Source organism: Lithobates pipiens, unplaced genomic scaffold (genome assembly GCF_037356315.1).
Source record: "Lithobates pipiens isolate NorthernLeopardFrog02 unplaced genomic scaffold, aLitPip1_a1.2 Scaffold_16, whole genome shotgun sequence".
Taxonomy (NCBI): domain Eukaryota; kingdom Metazoa; phylum Chordata; class Amphibia; order Anura; family Ranidae; genus Lithobates; species Lithobates pipiens.
In genome coordinates, this window is record NW_027507748.1 from 455,963,603 (window position 1) to 455,984,557 (window position 20,955).

Below are 20,955 nucleotides of genomic sequence, written 5' to 3' on the forward strand. Positions count from 1 at the left end.
TCAAATTTTTTCTGTTGGAATTGTCGGGCCAAGAGTCAAGAGTGCATTTGGTAACTGGTCGGGGTGGGGGGTATAATGAAATGAAATGGTTCAGAATTTATATTTTCTGATTTTCAATAGCATAATGAAAATTTTAAACAACAATCAGGATCATCATTTTCTGTGGGACTAATCGCTGTTGGGTGTTCACCCACTATTATATCTTGTGGGTGTGGTGCATGTTCTGAAAGGGCATCAAAACTCCAGCATTCAGGAGTTTTGGTACACTTTCAGAAAGTGCACCAAACCAACAAGATATAATAAAACTCTATTGCCCCATACACACTATCAGTTTTTCTGCAGAGTTTTTTACCAAAACCATATAATATGAGGTCAAACCTTAGGAGTTTCAATTTGTATGCAATCAGGCAGACCCTTCTACTACATGGTTTTGGTAAACCTGAAGGAAAAACTCAGCAGAAAAACTGATAGTGTGTATGGGGCATAAGGCTCAGTGCAGCTAACCAGCAGGAAAGCCACAGGGGCATTGCACTGCACCTGCAGATCATCGTGAAAGCAGCCTAATAACCTTTTCTTTTCCAAAAAGAGCGACTATGCCCATTGCACAACTATGTGATGTTTAATAAGTAAAATGCCTATTGCAGAACTATGTGATTAATAAACTGACCTTTTTGTCTGTCAGCTTCTGCTGGCAATGCTAGGCTGTTAGAAAGGTTCCTATCCCAGGCAGAGTGATACCAAATGCACTTAACCTGAGACAGGGGCTGGCACTACTTCATCGGCTTATGAGGCCCCTGTTCCCTCCACATAGAGTTGCCACCTCATCCCTTTAAATCCGGACACCTTTGAATTACACAGGTCCTGAGGTTAATTTAATGCAGATAAGGCACCAAGTGAGTTTAATTACCACCTTAATCAGCCACAGAACCTGTGTAATTAATATGTAGTTTGGGTTTAAAGAGATGTGGAGGCACCCATACCTCCACAGCCACTTGCTTCCTCTGGTGCCGGCTCCATCCACTCTAATGCTTTGGGATGGCGGGCCGGCAACCCACGATCCGAGCTCGCTGACCTGGCCATCCCAGAGCATGAGGTCATGGGCCACATCAGAGGGTCACCGGTTGAGCACCCCTGGCTTAGGTGATCTCCCAAAATAGATAGTTGCTGGTCAATAGAAATGTAGAAGGTTGCCCCAAGCTGGGATTCAATTTGAACCTGCAAATTACTTTATCGGTAAACCAAATTTGACCTTCTTCATCACTTGGCTGCATCCAAAAAAAAAAAATTCTCTGAAGGTAACTTTTTAATGATGTCCCGGGGGAAAGGGGGAAGGTATTGCCACTTTGCTACTGAAAGGTAGAATGGTAAGGGTTATTTTCAACCACTTTACTACATCATGAACACTGCCATGAATGCTGATTCACTGGTAAAGCCAATTTTCCAATATTAACTCATCTCTACTATGATGTTGATTGCTTTAAAATCTTACTATCAGCTTCAAGGATAATGAACAAGTGGGGTGGATCATTAGCCAGGTACTTACTGTTCTCTTTAAAGTATAACTAAGGCAAAACTATTTTTTTTTGGATAGAGTGGAGATAAGATAGACAAGTGCAATTCGTTTAGTTCCGAATTCATTTTTTTAACTAATTTTGACAAATTTGTTAATTCGGAAATATTCTAATTATTGAAAACTCATTAATTTTTTTTTTCATAAAACTTGGAACATCAAAAATGCATAAGTTTGAAAATTAGAAAATAAGAATGAAAATCCAAAAATTCAAAAGAACAAAAATAAGAAAAAATCCAGAATAATAACTTACTATTAAATTATAGGTATTGGAATTTCCGTTCAAATTTGGCTGTTAGTGAATGTAACAAATACTAATTTATCCAATGTTACGAATTATTTGAAATGACAAATGCCGCATCTAAACAAATGGAATAAATTAATAATAATAAATAATAATAATAAAAGCTTTTTATTATTATAATTATTAATTATTATTATTAATTTGTTACGTTCCATTCATTTAGATGCGGAATTCATTATATCGGATAGTTTTTAACTTCAGATAAATTCGTAATCAATACATTCACTAACAGACAAATTTGAAAGGAAATTCCAATACCTATAATTTAATAGTTAGTTATTATTTCAGATTTTCGAATTTTAGAATTTTTACAATTGCAACTAAACAAATGGAACATAAAAATAAATTTGAATTTCTCTGAAGTTACAAATTTATTCGAAATAATGAATTTCGATCATATCGAATGACCTGAAAAAACCCCCAAAAAACGAATGAAACAAAAACAAACACATTTTTCGACAGTGCACATATCTAGAGAGGGATTAGAATGATTGTCAGTTTTGATTTCTGTCTGTGCCCCCATTGGGAAGATTTATCCTTTCTACAGTATTTGTCCTGTATACTATTTTCATTGAAAGTGAAAGTAAAAGAAAATCCCAAATTTTGGGTCGTCCCTAGAAAAGTAATAGAGAAGAAATCTTGGGGACAGTTTCTAGTTCTGGTGACCTGGTCCCCAAGAAATTCCCTTAATTTGCAGGGATTTTCTCTCATTTCCTGTTTGTCTATGGGACAAGAAGTTAAGGGAAATGTCCACAATGGTACACAGATGGTGTAAAAAAGTTTTGCCCATAGTTCCACTCAAAATTTCCAACAGTAGTTTGCATTTTTGTCTCTTTTTCGCTAGGGCATAGTCCAGGTGCTATTATTACAGTTGGTCTTTCCCATTAACCTCTTTGGAGCATCTAGTCATCTTTACACAATATGTATATTAATAAATAAATGTTGTTAAAAAATCTATATACGTGCTTTTAGTCCATCTTTCCAAAACATTGCAAATTCCATATACTTTGTGGGACGTGGCACAATTTTATTATTTTAGGTGCCTTATTGCCACCTACAGGCACCAACAAACCAAACTTTCATCTTTACACAAGTACTGAGAAATGAGTAAACAGTGAGCATTTCAGTTAAAACCCAGGCAGTGTGAAGCAAGGATGCACTGCATCTGAGTTTTGTCTTTGGGTATACTACTTAAGAGGGAGAGGGAACCTATACTCTTTTTTTCATTAAAAAAAAGTCCACTCATAACCACCTGACTTTCGAGACGTTTGCCTCTCTAAATTTACTTGGGTCCCAGAGAATTTTTTTCTTTTTGGCAATGTTTAGGTTCCTCGCGGTTCCTTTGTGGAAGCATTGTGTTTATATTTTCTTTTACAGTGTGATCATATGGATTAATCTGTTAAAACACTGGAAGCACGGAGGCTGATAACTTCAGCTCCTGGGCTTAGTGCTGGACCCTGGCTTTTGCTGACATTAGTGCCAAAGGAATGACTGCAAAAGCTATTGAGTCTGGTTGACATTTTGAAATGGCACTAAGACAAATAGCTGCTCTCCCTGCACTATTTTAAATAGTGTCTAGAGCTCAAGTGGTTAGAAGAGTACCCTGGGTGGTCTAGCCCCTTTGTGACTGGTAGATTTCCTTCCTCAAGAGATAGCATGTTGGCATCCATGGTATGGCGTATTACTTTGTAATGTGGTTTGGCGTAGAAACCTGAAGTTTGAATGATTGTGTCCTTGTCCTCAGCTCTTATGCAGCTGGGTTCCATCAACCTGGGAGAGATTGACACCACTGGTTCCCCCCCCCCCCCCCCCTCCGGGCAATATTGCCTAGGAGCTGGGCCAATGAAGAATAGTCATTGGTCTTATTCACAGAGTAAGTGGCCTGAGAGAAAATACAGTAAAACTGTGGAAACTTCAGTCATATTTGAACTTTGAAATGAAGAATTGCTGTTGTTAATTATGAGCAGAATAAAAAGTGAAAGTTAACTACAGTTGTGTGGACATTGATCACTCCTTACCACAATAAAGAAACACCTGATCAGAATGTAATGCAGTAGGGTATAGACTTTGGCAAAGGCTTAAAAGAGGTAGAGTGCAGAGATGATCGGGACCACTGGAGAACTTGGGTATAATCAGCCAGCTTTGGAAGCTTTTGTGCTGGGAAGGGAATGTTTCCCTCCAGGAAAGCCCAGATAAAGATAGAGACAGAGAGAGTGAGATTGGTGATCTGCTGTTCACAAGAGAGAACCATTGGTGGAGTGCTGATAAACCCATGGTGATTCTATGATATAACAAGCTAGAGAGATCAGTGGAAGGGTATAAGCTGGAGAATTAGTGAGACATGTTCATGGCGAGGGAAAGCATACACAGTTGATCATATTAAGAGGAGAGTAAGACTCAAGAGTTTGTGAGACCCATTTGGAGAGCTTTGTTCTATCTACAAGATTCTTGTAGATAGAAGCATCTGGAAAATAAATGATGTGGTGCAATTCTACGGTCAGTTGGGATTGTAGGCCACACCCACCCCCACCTACATACCCAGATACAATCATACCACCCAAGAAAAACACCATATAAGTTGGCAGAAAATGGCCGTGGCACTTTATTGGTTTAACATATTTACATGACTATATAAATTAAACACTTAATAAAATACCCCATAAATCACTTAACCTTGCCCAGTTATTGAAACTCGGGCAACTTCACTAAACCAACAATGAATATGTCCCCCTCGGGTTCCGGGTGACCCTACCACATAAAAATGCCACGATGGGAAGGGAGGGAGGGAGCTTCTTTTCTTCACCTCGTCAGCTGCAGAGAAAGCACAAGACCCTCTGCAGCCCCTTATATAGACTAGATGAGGAAACTGTCCCTAGCTCACACATTGGCTACCCCACACCTGCCTAATCAACCACCAGAAGCGCCCACCCCAACCTGCACCTGCTTAACCCCTAGACTACCAGAATGAGGGGCTAATTGGCCACATTCCCAGGAAAGTGGACCCCAATGCTTTTGCCCACTTTTGCATTCTGAGTAAAATCTATTGACTTCTGGAGCTTCTAAGCCATTCAAAAACAGCTGCATGGTCCATGCAGTGACTTTTTATCTCCAGCCCCCCACTGGACACTCCTCTACAGTGATTGTCTGGAACCTAATACATATTCAGGCTGCTTAATTTGAATCACCTACCCTAAACTCTGGAAACTTCTTCCAGGGCCATGGGGAAGGAATCAGTCTCCTAGCCTGTGAGACCCTGATCGTCCCAGACCAAAAATATTGCTTCTCCCTTGATTCCAAAAGGAGCAAAACAATTTATTTACCTAGCATGCTACGCTGGGAGGTTTTTACACTGCACAATCTAAAACTGCAAATTGGGTGTATTAAAAAATGTAGACAATTTGGGGTCTGTTCACACCTTTTTCAGTCGCCTTTAGTAAAACACATTCATTTTACTGCATTAAATGAATTTCAAGTAGAAATCCTATTCGATTGTTCACCACAGTGATTGCAGATTTTTAAAGTGCAGCATTTTTAAAGTGTATGACATGCTGGAATTTTATGTGTTTATACACATCCAGCCAGCCCAATAAAGTGAAAGAAAATGCAAAAGAATTCTTGTATCATGCAGGTTCTTGTTTGTTTTTAATGCATTGGCACCCATAGAAAATCCCTCTTCTGAATTATTTTTCTCTCACTACACGCATTGTATAAAAAAGCAAGTAGAAATGTCCAAATACATACAAACAAATTTATAAGTGTCACCATCTTACGTGTGCGCAGGGAGTGTAAGAGGTGTGTAAGACAAAAACATTTCCATACCTCAACTCACCAACCAGTCTGCTAACCAACCAAATTAACCTGTCTAACCGTCTGTTAAAAACAGGGGTTTATTTAGCACACATTTGCAAACGCATGTGAAAGCTGCTAGGCCTTGTCATGGCACCCTGTGTTGCTTGCAGTCCTAACCCTACAAATTTATAAGTGTCTCCACAGTGGAAGCACATGCATGGAATGGATAGATGTGGGACGGGTGAGCCTGGAGACTGCCCAAGCCCCCTTAAAGGAACAGGAGCACGCTGGACACCCAGCAAGAGCACAATGGCAGCGAAGGTGCCCAGCATGTCCCCGGACCCTATATAGAAACAGTAACAAAAAACTGGCTACTGCCCACACCCATAACTGGCCTTCACAGTAAGGAGCACATGGAGGGCATATACATATAAAACAAAGACAATTCTATAGCTCAACTCACCAACCAGTCTGTTGACCAACCAAATTAATTAAGAAAAAAAGAAAAGAAAAGCAGATATGTCGACAAATAGAGGGTTAAACTAATTCTACCCCTATTGAATCCTTATTTAAGGTATTGGCGCCGTAACCAAATAGCATATACAAAAAAAAGGGGGGGGGATGCAGTTCGATTAGCACGAGCTGCAAAGAGAGGTTACTTTGGGCACCAAAAATATTTTTTCAAAGATAAGGTTAATTTATAGAGAAATTTATAATTTATTTTGAATTTTAAATAACATAATTAACCATAATTTAATCATTAAAAAACCAAGACAATTCATGAAGAATGTCCATATTCCATTCCATATATTGGAATATGGACATTCTTCATGAATTGTCTTGGTTTTTTAATGATTAAATTATGGTTAATTATGTTATTTAAAATTAAAAATAAATTATAAATTTCTATATAAATTAACCTTATCTTTGAAAAAATATTTTTGGTGCCCAAAGTAACCTCTCTTTGCAGCTCGTGCTAATCGAACTGCATCGCCCCCCCCCCCCCTTTTTTTTGTATATGACCAACCAAATTAACCTGTCTAACCCCTGCTTTTAACAGACGGTTAGACAGGTTAATTTGGTTGGTCAGCAGACTGGCTGGTGAGTTGAGCTATGGAATTGTCTTTGTTTTATATGTATATGCCCTCCATGTGCTTCTTACTGTGAAGGCCAGTTATGGGTGTGGGCAGTGGCCAGCCTTTTGTTAGTGTGCCAGGTGTGTTTGGGAACGCCCTCATCATTACATGTGGAGCCGATTCCCCCTACTCCCGGGCTTCCCCATGTTGCCCCCCTCACACAGGAGTGCTGCTCGCTTTCCTCCTCTCCTAGAGAGTGGATGGAGAATGGGGGAAGGGGTTAGTAAATATGTAATTTACCAGCACATTTGTTTTGTAAATGAACACAGTGTGTACACACTCACTCTTACTATGCTTCAGTTAGTGAATGAACAGGAAGCCACTAAGCACAGAGCACTTCCCATTCATTCACTGTCCCATGCAGCTGAGGCTGCAGAGACAGGCATGGGCGTTTGAGCTTTGGGGTGCACACTCTAATGCAATGGGTTGTGCCCACCTATGGTGACCATACATATTAATCTGACTGTACAATTTTTGTAAAGATTTTTGTTTTACCAAAACTATTTATTTTTGAGGACCTACTTAATCAACCTAATTATTTTGTATCTAATCAGACAGGCCCTTGTACTACATACCGTAGTTGTTTGTAAGTCTCAAGGACATTGTACAATCAGACAGTAGTGTCTGTGTTGTGCTTTAAATGTACATAAAACACATGCAATCATGCACATTAAATGGATGGGCTACTGCCTATGCAAGTGTGAAATGGTCCACACAAGAGACCTGTGGGGACCATTTCACACATGTAAAGAAATATTAAAGTGTATGCATAGTCACATTTTTGTTGGGTTTGTTTGTGATAAAGTGGAGAAATCTTAGAAGCACTGTGAAGTTAGTATTGCTGTGTGTCCCAGCTCAGCAGGTGCACCCTCTCTATCCTTGGAACCACTGTCAGAGACAGAAATACAATATTTTACAGTAGTGTTGGGCCAAGTTTGACTGAACCAGAAGTCAGCTGTCATTGCCGGGCCAATTGCAGGGAATTTCCTGCCCTGCAGCTGCATGTTCACAAAGGGGCAAGGATGCTTGTCCCAGCATTGAGTCCCAGCATTGACCTAATATGGCCACATGGTCATATCATGTGCATTCCCGCTCCATTGTGTATGTGCTGCTGTGAACCCGCAGCTGATTGGCCTGGTAATGACAGCTGCTTTCCAGGTTTGGGCTGAATATAGGTTTTGACCAAACCCAAGCTCATCCCTGGTCTCCAGAATGAGTGGCGAGGGTATATCTTCCAGTGGGGATATCTTTTTTAGTGACAGCTGTTTAATGGTGGTCATCAGTGGTGGTCTGCCCATTAGAGGCACATGGGCGCTGCCCCCCTTTCCGTGCATCTGGCCCCCTAATCTACATGCCAATGATTCCAGTGGTTTTTTTTTTTGGTTTGAAACATGTGATTAGAGCCTGAGGCTCTAATAGGCTTCAAAGAAGGGTGGGCTCAGGGTGCAGAGTACTGCGCCCTGAGTCCACTCAGTTCTGCGACAGTTGTGTGACAATAGCGAATTAATATCACACTGATCCTCCTTCTGGCCAATCAGGAAGCGGGTCCCGAGACTCGTCACTCAATTGGCTGAAAGGACAGGTGATCCTATTGGATGCCTAGGAGGAAAAGGGAGGAGACGCAGGGTGGAAGCCACCGTGATGTAGAAGAGGAGGAGATGTGAATGGAAGCCACCACCTGTAGGAGCCCTGTACGCACGCAACCAAGATGGGGTAAGTGCAGGGCTGGATGACCGCCCACCCATGTGGGGGGGTGCAGGTGACCCAACGGACAGAGTGGGGGGAAGGGGGCGGGTGACCCGACCGACAGCTTAGAGGGGGGGTTGTGGGTGACCTGACCAACAGCATAGGAGGGTAAGGGGGGTGTGGGTGACCCTACCAACAGCATGGGGGGGTGACCTGACAGACAGCGTAGGGGGGTGTGGGTGACCCTACCGACATCGTGGAGGGTGTGTGTGTGACCTGACCAACAGCTTGTGGGGGTGCAAGTGACCCAGCCAACAGCGTAGGGGGGATTGTTGGTGACCTGATCGACAGCGTTGGGGGGGTGCGGGTGACCCGACCAACAGCGTGGGGGGGGTTGTGGGTGACTCGATAGACAGGATTGGGAGGGGTATGGGTGACCCTACCGACAGCGTGGGGGGGTTGTGGGTGACCCATTCTGACAGCATGGGGGTGATGTGGGTGACCTAGTGTTGGGGGGGGTGCATGCTGGCTGACTGGGGGGGTTATTTGCAGCTGCCCCCCCCCCAAAAAAAAGCCAGCTGCCACTAGTGATCAACACATTTCCCCACTGTATGAGTTGTTGATTATAGATTGATTATTCCTATCAGAATATAAATTGATCATTGATCAAAGTGTGTATGGCCCCCATAAAGCTGGCCATGTAGTGTACAATCTCCTTTAGACATACCAAAATATAATAGACGGACACACCTAAACAACTTAATGCGTTGTATGAAAGCAGTTACACCAATGATACATGTATGGTTTGATGGTAGATCTAAGGATATTGTGTAGTGTATGGGCAGCATAAAAGGGGAGTTCCTCTGCCTTTGTACAGATACATCGTTACATCTCCTGTACCGGAAGTCAAGAAAAATCTCCTTAACTAGATACAGATTGCAATAAATAAATACAAATAAACAGACATTATTCTATAAGAAGGAAGTCTTATCTGCACGTACACTTTACTGCCATAAAACTATGACTGCTACATGTTGGCAGTGTGGTATTTATATGAATGAATGTAAGATAACAGAAACAGTGTGTGCCCCTCCCCCCTGTCCCGCACACATCACCATTCAGAGACCCCCTAATTCCCCATCCCCCTCCCTACTGACAGCCATCAATCACTCCCGAGCCCCGGCTTAGAATAACTCGTCCCCGCCCACTCAGTACAACCTACACGCCCCTTTTCCATTCCTGGATCCACAAGCAGCTCCGCCCCGAGGCCGGATGATTGACAGCAGGCTGTGTGTACGGCGGACGGAGTGTTGTGCGGCGGCGGGGGGATAGAGTGGTGTGGAGGTGAAATGGACAGCAAGAGGAAGTTGTGTGTGTGTGAGAGCTAAGACAACGTCCGGACACCTCTACAGGTGAGTCTGTGGGCACAGGAGACGCTGCAAACTTGTGTGCTGGGCTGAGGTCATTGTGGGTGGACAGGTGCACGGAGTGTGTGACTACATGAGGAGCCTGGGAGAGAGAGCTGGGCGTGGGGACACCTACATAGACATTGGATGGCAGAGCTCCTATTATATCCACTGTATTCCTGTACGATCTCATCTCCACATACACTAGGAGATCCGAGTATTCCTGTACGATCTCACCTCCACATACACTAGGAGATCCGTGTATTCCTGTACGATCTCATCTCCACATACACTAGGAGATCCGAGTATTCCTGTACGATCTCATCTCCACATACACTAGGAGATCCGTGTATTCCTGTAGAATCTCATCTCCACATACACTAGGAGATCCGTGTATTCCTGTAGAATCTCATCTCCACATACACTAGGAGATCCGTGTATTCCTGTAGAATCTCATCTCCACATACACTAGGAGATCCGTGTATTCCTGTACGATCTCATCGCCACATACACTAGGAGATCCTTAGGAGATATATTAGGCAGAAAGTGAACATGTTGTTTTTGAAGTTATTGTGTTGAAACCATAAAAAAAAACAGTCCCAAGGATAAGAGCAACATTGAGAGGCTTAATTGTAATAGCTAGACCAACCAGCTTTCTACAACCAGGGTGGGTTCCGGGCTCTTCAGGGGTGCTTTGGCAAAATGCCAAAAAATTGCCCACAAATTGGCAACAAACCAACGATTGGAACCTGCCTTTTTGTTACAACCAAAGAATTTTATTTTGCCCCTCTCTGTCAGCACTGGGGTAATTTTAGCAGAGAGGAAGAGAAACTGAGGGAGTGTGCAAGGTGGAGAACATAAATCACCTCTAATGTTGAGTAGCCTCCAAACTGCGGTCCTCCAGTTGTTAAGGAACTACAATTCCCATCATGCTTAGCCATGTATGGGAATGTTAGAGTTTTACAGTGCCGTAGTTTGGAGATCCCTAGTTTAGATGTTTACATTTTAGAATGGGGTGCCTCAAGATTGTGCATAAATTCAAAGGGTGCCTTGGCTGAAAAAATTTGAGAAAGCTAAACGACTGGGTTAAAGCATCTTCCAAACTGAAGATCTTGTGGGATGTTCCTGATCTGCAGTAGTTGAGATCTACCAAAAGAGGTCCAAGGAAGGAACACCAGCCAACCGGAGACAGTATCGTGGACAGCCAAGGCTCACTGATGCACTTGAGGCATGAAGGCTGGCCTATGTAGTCCGATCCAATAGAAGAGTTACTGTAGCTCTGCTGAAAAATGTAATGGTGGTTCTGATGGGTTCCAGAACGCGCAGTGCATCAGTTTGTTGTGTTATCGGGCTGTGTAGCCACTGACTGGTCATGGTGCCCCTACTGACCCATGTCCACAGCCAAAAACACCTACAATGGCCACGTGAGCATCAGAACTGGAGCAGAAGATGGCGGCTTGGTTTGAGGAACACTACAAGTTGATGTTGACTTGGCCTCCAGATTTCAATCCAATTGAACATCTGTGGGATGTGCAGGAAAAACAAGTGTGATCCATGGAGGCCCACCTTGCAAATGACAAGAATTGAAGGATCTGCTACTGATGGCTTGGTGACAGATCCCACAGCACGCAGCAAAGGTCCACGCCTCGACTGATTATGGTGGGTGCTCATGACGTTATGGCTGATTGGTGTACTATCCACGTGTTACTCTAAAGCTCACCATGCAGTCTAATGGTACAATCTCCTTTAGCTCTACCAATACCTATGTAGTACAAGGATCTGTTTGATTGGGTAGATTAGGCAGGTTCTCATGACGTTGGGCATGTTCAGATCCTAGTCCAAACCCATGTACACAAGCCTGCTGTCATGGGCTAATCATCTGTGGCCAGGTCATTCCCCACAGGTATACACATCCCTTGTATACATGCAGCTGCGGGAAGTGGAATGCCCTGCTTTTAAGATGATTGGCCCATACTGGTGACAGTGTCCTGGTAGGCTCTGGTACATGGGTTAGGATCCGAACACACCCAAGCTCATCACTATTCATTCAGGAAGTATTGCGCAATGTTTGGATCCTGGTCTGATCCCATGTGAGCTAGTCCACTAGCCACATATACACTAAACAGTATATGTGCACAGAATGCCCCAGCCACAGATGATTGGCCTAATACAGGAGAGCGCTACCTGGCTGGCGTACTCTCATGGGATAAGCCTAGGATCCGAACATGTCCAATCTCGTTCCTAGTCCTCTATTAACGCAGTTTGGTAAGTCTAAAGTTGATTCAAAGATTGTATGGTCAGTTTTTTAACGCATATGGCGACCTTAACCACCTCAGTACAGTGCCACAGCCAAAAGACCGCTCTCTTGTTCTGGGAGGCATCCATGGACATCCTCCCAGAACAGATCCCCTGGGGCATGCATCGGGTGCGCTCTGTGACCTTTGGACACAGCTGTTCACAGATCGAGGTAAAGGGCCAATCACAGCAGCCCTTTACCATGTGATCAGCTGTGTCTAATCACATGTAAACAAACTTGCCAGTTATCAGCATTCCTTTCCTCGCTCGCTGTCACACGTGAAGTGAGGAGAGCCGATAACCAGCAAGGCTGACTGGACACTTTCACACTGACAAGGTCACTGATCATCAGTGTGGCTTATCAGTGCCCTGATTATTCAGCCTCATCAGTGAAGAAGAAAATTACTTATTTGTTAAATGTTATAACCAAAACGAAAAAAAGCAAAAAATAATAAAACTCAGTGGTGATTAAATAGCACCACAGTAATGATTTATATGTCTCAGAAAAGAAACAAAAAGTCATCTGGGCACATTGTTGTATGACTGCGCAATTGTCATTCAAAGTGCAACCGCACTGAAAGGTGAACGTTTGTCCTGGGCAGGAAAGGGGTATAAGTGCTTATTATTGAACTGGGTAAGTAGAACTGTAAGGGATCAGGGAACTCTTCTGTGGTTAAATAGGGACCTTTTAGGGAAAACTTGTACAAGAGAGGTACTACTATTCATCCCTACAGACACTGAATCACAAGCATTCTAGTCTCATGTCTATTTATAAGTAAGGAAACGAATATTGTTACTTTGTAACATGCCATTTTGTAGCAGAGGTTAATCCTGGCAACAAATCCCTAATACCAGCAATTGTGTAACTAGCTATTTAATCCCTATAGTCACTGGTGATTTGCTGCAGGTTAAACCAGTGCTGCATCATTAGTCTGATGAGACAGAAGCCATTCTGCCACTAGAGACAAATCGCCGATCGCTGGATCAGGAAAAAGGCTGCTTGTGTGTTCCTATGGAATCGTTCCCTCCACAGCCAGATGAAGTGAGATGTCGCTCTGTCCCTGGCCCAAACGCTGCTGAATCTTATTGGTTGGTGATTGGAAAGACATCTCGCTGCCTTGGCTACAGAGGGATTGATTCCACAGAGACACACAGCCTCTTGGCGATCCTGAACCTGGTGATTTCAACAAAGCTGCAGGAACGCTTTCAGCAGAGTCGCCCATCTGACATAAGCCTTATGCCTAGTACACACCATGAAAAAACAAACAATCTGATCGTTAGTACACAGCTTTCAGGAGCCAATCAGATCATTTTGCATGAACTGTGGTGAAGGGAGAAAATCTACAATTTTTCTCGTGCGATAACAGAACTAACGTTTTTTGTTTAATCAGTACAGTATTCGTCCATTAAAATAATATTGAGTGATCAGGAGGACCCGTGTATACTCAAACGAAGAATACATTACAGTACATCACATCACTTTTGTCGTACGAGAATTTTTGTAACTTTACTAACCTATTGGTTTTCGATATAAGACTAGCATGCAAAGACGATCATTTATCTGAAGTTCTCATCGTGTGTACGAGGCTATAGGTTGGCCATAAAGGTAATGCAAAGCGATTGTCGCTGGTGACCTTGTTGGCAACATAAAACACGACACGCATTCAGTCACTGAGCTATAAATTGCTGTAAAATTAGTGAGTTAACTCTTCAATAGAAAATTGCTCTGGTTTCCTCGACAAGCAATTGCATATATTAAAGTGATTGTAAAGTCCTGTTTTTTTTTTTTTTTCTAACAAACATTTTATACTTGCCTGGCCTGTTGCAGTGTTTTTTGACAGAGCAGCCTGGATCCTTCTCCTTTCTCGGGTCCCTCTTTGCTGCTCCTGGCCCCTCCCTCCTGTTGAGTGCCCCCACAGCAAGCAGCTTGCTATGGGAGCACCCGAGCTGAGCTGCAGCACCATGTGTCCATTCAGACAGCTACCATTCGGCTTTGCCCCTTCTCTCTCCTGATTAGCTAACTGAGTTAGATTGACAGCCGTGGGAGCCAATAGCAGAGCTGCTGTGTCTCTGCCAATCAGAAGGAGAGTCCCGGAATGGCTGAGGGACTTGTGGACATCGCTGGATAGAGATGGGGCTCCGATAAGTATTAGGGGGTGCTGGGGAGGCTGATGATCACAGAAGGCTTTTTATCTTAATGCATAGAATGCATTAAGATAAAAAAAAAAACATTCCGCCTTTACAACTCCATTTAAAGTAGACTTTCCATCCTCCCTTATTCTACTCCTCCCCCCTCCTATTCTCAAAATCCAAAGTTTTTAGGCTGTCCGGGACTCTCCTCCTGAATTGGCTGGGGCATCGATCAACATCAGTTAGCCGATCAGGGGGAGAGGGGGCAGGGCCAAACAGTAGCTGCGTGTCTGAATAGACATGCAGGGCTGCAGCTTGGCTTTAGTGCCCCCATAGCAAGCTGCCTTGTCTATGGGGGCACTCGTCCGAGGGAGGGGCCAGGAGCAGCAAAGAGGGACCCGAAAAGAGGAGGATCCCTGCTGCTCTGTGCAAAACCAACTTCACAGAGGAGGTAAAGCGGAGGTCCATCCTAAAGTGGACCTTCCGCTCATTGGAATCCTCCCCCCCTCCGGCGCAACAATTTGCACCTTTCAGGGGGGAGGGGGGGTGCAGGTACCTGTACAGTACAGGTATCTGCACCCACTTCCGTGATAGCTCTCTGCGGAAAGGGGCGTAGATTACACCCCTTTCCGAGAGTCCCCCGCTGCCTGCTGGGAAACGCACAGATCCCAGAGGCAGCGGGTCCATCCTTATTGCGCAGGGCGACTCGCGCATGCGCAGTAGGGAACCGGGAAATGAAGCCGAAAGGCTCTACTTCCTGATTCCCATACCCAAGATGGCGGCGGCAGTACCCGAGAGACGATCGAGAGATCCGCTTCGGGTGCCGACATCGCGGGCGCGCTGGACAGGTAAGTGTCACTATTTTAAAAGTCAGCAGCTGCAGTATTTGTAGCTGCTGTCTTTTAAAAAAAAAAAACGCGGACTCCCGCTGTAAGTATAGCATTTTTTGTGTGTTTGTTTTATTTTTTTATTTTTTTTAAGCAAGACTTTACAATCCCTTTCATGAGATTGTAAAATCTCGTTTTTTGTTTTTTTTTCATTATTATTTAAAATGACACATGTTATACTTACCTCCTGTGCAGTGGATTTGCACAGAGCAGCCCAGATCCTCCTCTTCTCAGGTCCCTCTTCTTCTCTCCTGGCCCCTCCCCCTATTGGGTGCCCCCACAGCAAGCAGCTAGCTATGGGGGCACTCAAAACACAGTCACAGCTCCCTGTGTCCATTCAGACATAGAGCTGGGGCCCGTCCCGCCTCCTTTCTATTCTCATTGGCTGACTGACTTTGACAGCAGTGGAAGTCAGTGGCGCTGCGCTGTTGTCTCAACGAGGGGGGCGTCCCGGACAGCTGAGACATTCCTGCAACATTGCTGTAGATAGAGGGACCTCAGGTAAGTATGAGGGAGGCTGCTGCACACAGAAGACTTTTTACCTTAATGCATAGAATGCATTAAGATAAAAAAAAACCTCTGTCTTTACAACCCCTTTAAGACAGAAAAGAATTTGGCTTCCTCAGTGGAGGACACAGCTCGAATTCCGTGCCACTTGCAGTGGCATGGCTACTGCATAGAGACAAAGGCAACACTAGCGCATTGCGCATAGACGCTAGGTGGAAATTTATCAGAACTGGAGCAGACAGAATCTACAGCAGCTGTGCATGGCAACCAGTCAGCTTCAATCATCAGCTTGTTCAGTGAACCTTTAGAAATGCAAGCTAGAAGCTGATTGGTTGCCATACACAGTTGCCCCGGTTTTGCTAAATTCCCCTCTAGGACAGTAGATGATAAAGATCCCAAGGGGGTGCCCGGGAGATACTTGCCATCCCTGCAGATTTATATAGCCTCTGAAGAGATTCGGAGTTGGAGGCGATAAAAGTAGGCGATGTCCCAGAACTTGGCTAGGGAAATAGGTAACTATATTATAAATCTGCTGAATAAGAAAAGACGAAACAAAAAACTGTTCCATTTAAAATCAAAGCCTACCCTGTCATTAAAACACACCTATTTTTCTGTTCTAATTAAAATACAAAAGCCTTCTTGTGTTTTGTAGGTATTTTCTGTATGCCTTTGCAAAATAAATCGGGCACCAATGGAAAGCGATAATGAGACTGCTAAGGACAGAATACCCAGGTAATAACATGACTTTCCTGGCAGATGAATCGCATTCGTGATGCCAGTGTGCATTTGCTAATATATTTTCATCTTTTATACTCAAGCTTGTCCATTTTTCTGTAAAAAGCCTGAAAAGCCTCTTTGTTCACTCTCTCTGCATGAGCCTTCTGTGTTGATTTTTATTTTTTTTCTCTTATGTTTTATTTTTATGGATGTATTGAAGAATTTGTACCACCTGAAGGCAGTAGCTAAACAAAGCTTGTTTTAGGAAAGTAGTGTGGCCGCATTGCACACGGATGCATTATAAATAAAGAGATAAATTATTTCCTGGTTTACCCTTGAAGCCTTACCACACCCCATTATGACTGTCACTGCATAATGTGACACGTACCCGTCAGAGTGCAGACTCTGCTCTACACACCTCTCATACACAGAGAGCAAAGTATATGTGTGGCTGCTTTATCCCACAGACTTGTGGCTGCTGACCTGCACTTCGTATAGACAGGGCTTTTTTTTTCAGCAGGAATGCGAGGAACACAGTTCCGCCACCTCTAGCACTGTATGTAATGGCAAGGGTGCTGGGATATGCTGGAGGCTCTTTTGATGCTAGCTGCTATTGTGGAAGGGGTCTATAGTTGGGAGCGTCTGTTGTTACTGGCGCCAATATTTTTTTGCTGGGGGGGGGGGGCGAATCTACTGTTGCTGGGGGATCTACTGTTGAGGGAGGGGTCTATTGATGTTGGCTGCTAGGGGATATATTTTTTTCCTGGAGGAAGTGTTTTGGTGGGGGCATCTATTGTTGGTGGTGGGGTCTGTAATTGCTGGTATCTGTGTTGCTGATTTTCTTGTTCAAATTACTACGTTCCATACAAACTACTTATAACCAAAAACAAAAATTATACTTGGCTCTGTATTCTCTAAAAGGGCTGGTACTGGGAGGTAGCTAGGGGGTGGCACCAAGGGATGTGCTCAAAGATGGGTAGGGGGTGGAGACAAGGGGTGATGTGGAAAGGGGGGAGTACCTGCACCTACTCTCTGAGAAAAAAAGTCCTGCCTATAGTTAACGTTAAAGAGGAAGTAAACCCTGATGAGTTTACTTCCTGTTTGATTCCCTGCAAAGGTAAAGCGTAATGGACTACTATACATCGTATAGTAGTCCATTATGTGTCACTTACCTGACACAGGAGCCAGCAAAGTCACCGCTGTCCCTTGTAGTCCGGAGCGTCCATCTTCTTGGTGGGTCTTGCTGCTCCGCCGCTGTCATTTGACGAAGCCGCGCATGGGAGCCGCCACTCGCGGCATATCAGGTTGACAGCGGCGCGCTCAGTGCGCATGCGCCGTAGACAGCGGTGCCTGTGTTTTTGTCAATATCTCCAAAACCGTGTAGGTTTAGGAGATATTTCTTGGACCTACAGGTAAGCCTTAATCTAGGCTTACCTGTAGGTCAAAGTGGTTTGTAAGGGTTTACAACCACTTTAACGTATATGGAATCCCAGATAGTGACATTTTCTGATTTTACTTCCCTTTTTGTCTGTTTTAAAGCTATGGGGGTTAACAAAACTGAGGGAGAGGTGACGGGCTCAACTCAAGAGTGCCCGACTGTACCCATCCTTTCTGCCCGCACCTTCATGCATAGAAGTTGATAATATACAAAAGTGCTGCACATATACAATATAGTGCAAATGATAAATAACATCGTGAATTCAATTTTATATCAATCAAGTCCAGTGAAAAAAGTCCAATAAAGTGCCTAATGTGACCAGTGTGAAATCTTCAGCAAGTGTCCATATATTCATACACTAATTTGTACCTCCACCAAATACTAAATGGCTCCTGCTTACCGGAACGCTTTGACCCCCTGTTAGGCTGGATTCACACCTATGCAGTTTTAGTGATTTTTGCATTTTGCAGATTTGCACAACAGTCCATTTCACATGGTTTCCTATGGATCGCGATCTGTAGTGTAAATCCGCAACAAGCACTAAAAATGCATAGGTGTGAATCCAGCCTTAGGCTCGGTTCACACAGGGGCGACTCAGATCCGACTTCAGGTCGCCCCTAGTCGCCTCAGGTCGGACAACATTTAAAAATCAATGTAAGTGAATGAGAGCTGTCTTAATGCACGCTACTGAAGTCGCTCCGACTTCAGAAAAGGTTCCTGTACTACTTCAATCCGACTTGTAGGTGACTGGTACCCATTGATTTCAATGGAGGTCGCCTCCAAGTCGGATCTCCGTCTATACGGAGGCGACTGTCACGGAATTATCAGCTCTGAAGGGGGAACTCCACGCCAAATTTATGAAAAAAATTTGGCGTGGATTCCCCCTCTGAGAGCATACCGGGCCCTTAGGTCTGGTATGGATTCTAAGGGGAACCCCCTTCGCCGAAAAAACGGCGTGGGGTCCCCCCCAGATCCATACCAGACCCTTATCCGAGCACGCCACCCGGCCGGCCAGGAAAGGGGTGGGGACGAGCGAGCGCCCCCCCCTCCTCCTGAGCCGTACCAGGCCGCACGCCCTCAACATGGGGGGTGCCTTGGGGAAGGGGGGCCACGCGCCCCCCCACCCCAAAGCACCTTGTCCCCATGTTGATGAGGACAAGGGCCTCTTCCCGACAACCCTGGCCATTGGTTGTCGGGGTCTGCGGGCGGGGGGCTTATCGGAATCCGGGAGCCCCCTTTAATAAGGGGGCCCCCGGATACCGGCCCCCCACCCTATGTGAATGAGTATGGGGTACATTGTACCCCTACCCATTCACCTGTGGAAAAAAGTAAAAATAAAACACAACACAGGGCTAAAAAATTGTTTATTGCACAGCTTCGGGGGTCTTCCGTCTTCGGGAGGTCTTCTCGCCAGACTCCTCCGCTATCTTCTGCTCTTTTGCTAGCTCTTTTGCTAGCGGAGGAGCCTGGCTTTCTTCTTTGCCGCCGCCCTCTTCTTCCGACTTCAGGGGTCTTGTCCCCCTCTTCGGTTCTTCTTGCCGGGCCACCGCTTCTTCTTCCAGCTCTTTTACTAGCGGTGGCCCGGTCTTCTGTCGCCGCTGCCACCTTCCGTTCTTCCTTCTCCTTCCTTCTCCTTCCTTCTCCTTCCTTCTCCTTCCTTCTTTCTTCCTTCTTCCTTCTTCCTTCTTCCTTCTTCCTTCTTCCTTCTTCCTTCTTCCTTCTTCCTTCTTCCTTCTTCCTCCTCCACGCTCTCTCCAGCCGCAATGCCAAGGACGCGGTGCCTTATATAGGGACAAGGGGCGGGGTCACTGGTTGATGTCACATGGTGACCCCGCCCCTTACGATGTCAGTCCCGGAGGATGCTGGGACTGTGACATCGTAAGGGGGCGGGGTCACCATGTGACATCAACCGGTGACCCCGCCCCTTGTCCCTATATAAGTCGACGCACACCGCATCCCTGGCATTGTGGCCGGAGAGAGCGTTGAGTCAACATCAGAAGAAGAACGGAAGGCGGCGGCGGCGACAGAAGACCGGGCCACCGCTAGTAAAAGAGCTGGAAGAAGAAGCGGTGGCCCGACAAGACCCCCGAAGTCGGAAGAAGAGGGCGGCGGCAAAGAAGAAAGCCGGGCTCCTCCGCTAGCAAAAGAGCTAGCAAAAGAGCAGAAGATAGCGGAGAGTCCGGCGAGAAGACCCCCGGAGCTGTGCAATTAACTATTTTTTATCCCTGTGTTGTGTTTTATTTTTACTTTTTTCCACAGGTGAATGGGTAGGGGTACATTGTACCCCATGCTCATTTACATAGGGTGGGGGCCCGGTATCCGGGGGCCCCCTTATTAAAGGGGGCTCCCGGATTCCGATAAGCCCCCCGCCCGCAGACCCCGACAACCAATGGCCAGGGTTGTCGGGAAGAGGCCCTTGTCCTCATCAACATGGGGACAAGGTGCTTTGGGGTGGGGGGGCCGCGTGGCCCCCCTTCCCAAAGGCACCCCCCCATGTTGAGGGCACGCAGCCTGGTATGGCTCAGGAGGGGGGGAGGCGCTCGCTCGTCCCCACCCCTTTCCTGGCCGGCCGGGTAGCGTGCTCGGATAAGGGTCTGGTATGGATCTGGGGGGGCACGCCGTTTTTTCGGCGTAGGGGGTTCTCCTTAGATTCCATACCACATCTAAGGGCCTGGTAAGCTCTCGGAGGGGGAACCCACGCCAATTTTTTTTTCATAAATTTGGCGTGGAGTTCCTCCTTCAGAGCTCATTCTCTGATTGGCCACGGCAAAAGTCGCCTGGCCTGGGGCGACTTCAAAGTCGTGTTCAAGTCGTCTCCAAGTTGCCTCACAAAGTTGTCCTGGAAGTCGTGTCGCCCCTGTGTGAACCGAGCCTTACAGAGCAGGCAAAAGCAGCTTGTTATATATCCGGGCTTCCATTACAGAGGTGCCCACAATCTCCACTTCAGGCCAGGACTCGTGGATCACCTGCCAGTATAACAGTGTAGCATAATTAAAATAAAAACCAGGGGAACTGCATAGTGTAAAACTGATAAAAATGGCATCCAATTTATGTAAACCAAGTAACATGAAAGACGGTGCTAAAGAAATG

At 45.2% G+C, this 20,955-nt stretch overlaps 1 protein-coding gene and 1 long non-coding RNA gene across 3 annotated transcripts in view; one reads left to right on the forward strand and one right to left on the reverse strand.

Annotated features, from left to right (window-relative positions):
- LOC143983312 (uncharacterized) overlaps nucleotides 1-14,180 on the reverse strand; it is a 68,010-nt gene extending 53,830 nt beyond the window's left edge. The window contains exon 1 of the long non-coding RNA XR_013274592.1: nucleotides 14,001-14,180. This is a non-coding gene — a long non-coding RNA (uncharacterized LOC143983312). The remainder of the gene's footprint in view (nucleotides 1-14,000) is intronic.
- Nucleotides 9,734-20,955, forward strand: part of GRTP1 (growth hormone regulated TBC protein 1) — a 104,703-nt gene continuing 93,481 nt past the window's right edge. The window contains exons 1-2 of one of the 2 annotated variants that reach the window (XM_077482846.1): nucleotides 9,734-9,897; nucleotides 16,363-16,442. In XM_077482846.1, the coding sequence (XP_077338972.1) occupies nucleotides 16,402-16,442 (41 nt within the window). In that variant the 5' untranslated portion in view covers nucleotides 9,734-9,897; nucleotides 16,363-16,401. The remainder of the gene's footprint in view (nucleotides 9,898-16,362; nucleotides 16,443-20,955) is intronic. The other variant, XM_077482848.1, reaches the window with a different exon arrangement.